At 69.4% G+C, this 4415-nt stretch overlaps 1 protein-coding gene across 1 annotated transcript; it reads right to left on the reverse strand.

The window, feature by feature from the left end:
* Positions 1–620: 620 nt before the first annotated feature.
* DIO3 (iodothyronine deiodinase 3) lies at positions 621–3553 on the reverse strand. The gene has a single exon (XM_036316799.1). The coding sequence runs from the start codon at positions 2209–2211 to the stop codon at positions 1297–1299; it is 915 nt and encodes a 304-aa protein (XP_036172692.1). The 5' UTR covers positions 2212–3553; the 3' UTR covers positions 621–1296.
* Positions 3554–4415: the final 862 nt, after the last annotated feature.

Here is a 4415-nt window from a genome sequence, read left to right on the forward strand (position 1 = left end):
GGAGAAGTCAGATTCACTCCTGCAGGGGCAGGGGTGTGTGTGTGTGTGTGTGTGTGTGTGTGTGTGTGTGTGTACACGCGCGGCAGGTGACCCGAACTCCTCCACCCGGTACCGTGCACGTGCGCGCGCCCGGTACCGCCACAGAACCTGTCCCTATAGGTTCCCCATCTCCCTTCCCCTGTCCCCCTGCCCGCGACCCCACCCTTCCTTCCAGGGGCACCATGGGAACCCGAGGGGGAGATTTTTGTGTAATTCCTGCCGCTGTTCAGGGGGAAGGAAAAACAAAGGGACCAAAGGCAATCCCACAGCAGTTTTACATCAGCCTTTATTATTGTCACGTAATACAAGTTTACATACAGGGAATGCTCCCAGCACACACTCACCAAATGTCCTCCAAGTCAGCCCCCCTCCCCCCTCCCGACCCTGCACTGGGCAGCTCTGCACAGGAGGCCTCTCACTCAGGCCCCACCCCCACCGCCTCAGCCCCCCAGGCCCCATTTCTGGGAGCCTTAGCCTCTCCCTTCTCCTTGGGCCTCTTCGAACCTCTGGAACCTTCTTCTCTGGTCCCAAGACCGTTCCCACCCCCACCCCCACCCATTTCCCACCCCCTTTATGGCGGTTTCCTCTCGGAAGCCCAGGGCTCTTCCCCCCGCTGGGTTTAGGCGCCCCTAGGAGCCCCCCTGCAATTCAGAAGCAGCTCGTGGTCAAGACCAGTTAGAGGCAGCTCATCATCAGCAGCAGGGCTCCAGAGCACCCCAACTAAGGGGGGGAAACAACCCTGCCCACCCCCCTCCCCCACCTCACTGACACGAAACAGACACAAAACAGCGGGCACCCCTCCCCAAGCGGCAGGTGTGGTGCCGGGCAACCAGGGTGGGCTCAGCACACTGCTAAGCCCAGCTGCCTGCAGGTGACAGGATGCAGCCGGAGTCTCTTTGCAGAGGCCGGGGACCCTGGCAAAGGCTTGGCCCTCTTCTCTGGGGAGGGGGTTCGAGAACACAGCAGGGGTCTCTGTGGGACAAGTCCAGGGGCAGCAGCAAAGGGTAGCACCACATCCACACTCAGAAGGGGCCTGAGACCGAGCCAGGCAGGGACAGTCACAGAAGCAGAGGAGGGGGGTGGGGAGTCTTCAGGTGGCCTGGTGGAGGGTGCAGACCCAGCCTGCGACCTGTGGCTCAGCACAGCTGGTCACTGGGCCCTCCCCAAACCGGACTTGGGTTGGGACCTTGTGTGCACGTGGGCTTCGAAGGTTCGAAGGCGGGGCCCTCCGAGTTCAGTCCAGGGCCCCTCGGCGGCCTACACTGGCCGGGGCAGAGTGCTGTGCAGCTGCTCATCATAGCGCTCCAACCAGGTGCGCAGCTCCGAGACCTGGTAGCCGTCAGGGCCGCGGCCGCCCTGGTACATGATGATGCCACTCTGGACGACGTAGAGGCGCTCGAAGTAGGCGCCGTAGGCTGAGCTGCTGGAGTTGGTCATGGTGTCGAGGACCAGAGCGCAGCCGGGCACCCCCTGCTGCAGAACCCGCGCAGCGCTGACCCGGTCGTCCAGGCTCCGGTGCTGTGGGATGATGTAGGGGGTGTCAGTGGTGACCCAGCCGTCCGAGGGGTGAGCCTCCTCGATGTAGATGATGAGAAAGTCCACGTGGCGCTGGTACTTGGTGACCAGGCGCCGGAAGGCGCTCATTCGCGCCATGAACGGTGGTCAGGTGCAGCTTCCGAAATTGAGCACCAGCGGCCGGTCCCCTCGCGCGTAGTCAAGGATGTGCTGGTACTGGAAGCCTTCGGGCAGGACCACCTGGGAGTTGGGCGCGGGGCAGCCCTCATGCGCCTGCTTGAAGAGATCCAGCTTTTGGCCGTGCCACACCGCCTTCAGCGACGCCATGGTGCACAGGCGGTTGTCGTCGGACACGCAGATGGGCGGGTCGTCGGGGGGCACCTCCTCCTCGTCACTGTTGAGCTCCACTTCAGGTTGGGGCCGACCCCGGCGCCTCCGGCCCAGAAAATGCTTGCGGATGCACAGGAAGTCGAGGAGCCAGAGCATGAAGGCCGTGCAGAGGAAGCGCGGGAAGAGCGTGAGGCACGAGGCGGTCTGGGCGCAGAGCCTCAGGGCGTGAAGCAAGAGGGAGCGGAGCATGGTAGCCACGGCCCCCCAAGCCCCCTGAGACCCTCCACCCTCTCCCCCCAACAACGGCGGGGCGGCCTGGCCCGGCATCTGGCTGGAGCTGTGCAGGGAGCTCGATTTATAGCCGAGGCTTCACTTGGCGGGAGACTCCACCTCCGGCCGGGCCCGCCCCCTTGCAACTTGAGCCCGGAGGGATGCCCCAGCCGCGGGGCCAAAGCCTTAGAAATCAGAAATCCTGGGCCTGGGGCGGGCGCCGGCGGCAGGAGGGCGGGGCGGCCGGGGCGGTCGTGCCTGGGGCCCGGCTGCCTAGCCAGCTCCCAGGGGCGGGGGACCCCGGCCGGGGCTGCCTCCCGGGACGGCGAGCTGAACCTGGGACCCGGGCGCCTGCAGCGGAGATCCTCCAGTTAGTGCGAGCGCGGGCGCGGCTCCGGCCCCAGCAGCCCGGCCCTGGCCCGCGCCCCTCTCGCCGCGCACCTGAGCGGAGCTCTCCAGCGCTCGCCGAGCCGCGCCGGAGCTTCGGTTCGCTTCCCGCGCGCCGCCGCCGCCGCCAACGCCGCCCCCGCCGCTGCCGCTCGTGCGGGTCCGCTGCCCAGGTGCCGCCGGGGCCCGGGTCCCCCGCCGCCGCTCGGCTGGCCCCGGCTCCCGCCCCTCCGGGGACGCGGGCCCGCGAGGAGGCAACTTTGGGTCCCTGCCGCCTTCCCTGTTCGCCCGCGGGCTCCGCTCGCCTCCCGGAGCCCGCTCGCCCGCTCGTCTCCCGCGCGCGCTCACATTCGCGCCTCGCACACGGCCACCCCCCGCACGGCCCCGCCACGCACACCGCGCTCGGCGCTCCCCGCCGTTGCCCGAGGCTGCCGCGCGCCGCCCCGGCCGCGCCCGCCCCGTCCCATCGCGTCCCTGCCCCGCGCCTTAGCTCTCGGGTCAGCGGCCTGGGGCCCAGCGGGAGGTGCGGAGGGCAGGGCCCGTGGCCGGTGAGCGCCGGGCGCCGCAGACGGGAGGGATGGAGAAAGAAGCGCCGTCCCTGCGCCCAGCCGACCCGGCGCGCTTCGGGCGCGGGGCTCGGCGGGCGCGGGGCGCGGGGCAAGGGCGCGGGGCGGCGGCGGCCCCGGCGGCTCTCCCACTAGGGGTAGCTGTTGCCTGAATCCCGGAGCGCTCCCCTCTCGCCGCTTGCCTCGCCCGGCGCAGCCCCGGCCGCCGGGCGCACCCGTCCCGTGCGTCCCCGGACGTTGCTCTCTGCCCCGGGAACGTCGGGACTGGAGCGCCCGAGCTGAGCCACCTTCGCCGGCCGCGAGCGCTGCGGCTCGACTAGTCGCGGAGGCGCACGGACGCGCAAAGTGCGTACTCCCAACCGGGAATGAGGCTTTCGGGGTGAGGGGCGACTCCCCAACTCCGCGGGGGCCTGGATTGGTCCTGACGCCGCGTCCTTCCGATTGCTCGGGCGCGGGACCGGCGACTAGGTCTCAGGGGCAGCGGGGCGGGGAAGTGCCCTGACCCATGGTCCCCGAAGCTGGGAACAAGTCCCCCTCCGACTCGGCCTTGCCTGCGTCCGGTCCCGAGCGATTTGCACCCCGTCTGTGGAGTCGAGCTGTCCGGGACGCCCTCCCAGTCGTGGGGACTTGTCTGGGCGGCGGTGGCTGAGCCCGAGTCCGCGGGGCACTGCCGCCGCGTCCCGTGCGCCGCCCGACCCGGGACTGGCCGCCCAACTTCTTCCCGGGACGGAGACCTCGCTCGCGCCCCGGGCGAGGTGGGGGCTCGCGGGGCCGAAAGGGCGAGTGTAAATCGCTGGCGGCGGCGGCGAGGGAACAAGTCCGGAGACGTCAGCCTCAGGGCTTGGAGCCTTCAGCCCGGACCCAGCGGGACCAGTGCGCGCGGGATAGACGACGAGGACTCAGGTGCGGAGGTCCCCCCTCGGGTGTTCCCGGCCTTGGAGGGACTCTGCCCCGTGAGCTTCCCGTTGGCCCCGTGGCTTCGGCAGGACAAGACCGCGAGGGGCAGGCGGTGGGCGTGGGAATGTAGCCCCTCTCCTCTTCCTCCCAGTCAGGCCATTTCTCTGCCGCCTGGGGCCCGGGCGGTGGGGGCTACACAGCCCAGGAACTTCTCCCTCCCCACCCCCGAAGGAAGCCAGCCTCTTCCCCTATTTCTCCGAGCCTGTCCGGGCCCCAACCACCCTGGTAGGGGTCTTTCAGGTAGGTTAGTGAATTCTCCCTGAGCCAAACCTGGCTGGGGCTGTGGCGAGGGGTCGGGGGAAGTGGGGGGTTTGGGGGGTGGGTGGAGTGGTGTTGGAGGTGGGATCCCCT

The sequence above is a fragment of the Myotis myotis genome, unplaced genomic scaffold, assembly GCF_014108235.1.
Source record: "Myotis myotis isolate mMyoMyo1 unplaced genomic scaffold, mMyoMyo1.p scaffold_m19_p_1, whole genome shotgun sequence".
NCBI classification, from domain to species: domain Eukaryota; kingdom Metazoa; phylum Chordata; class Mammalia; order Chiroptera; family Vespertilionidae; genus Myotis; species Myotis myotis.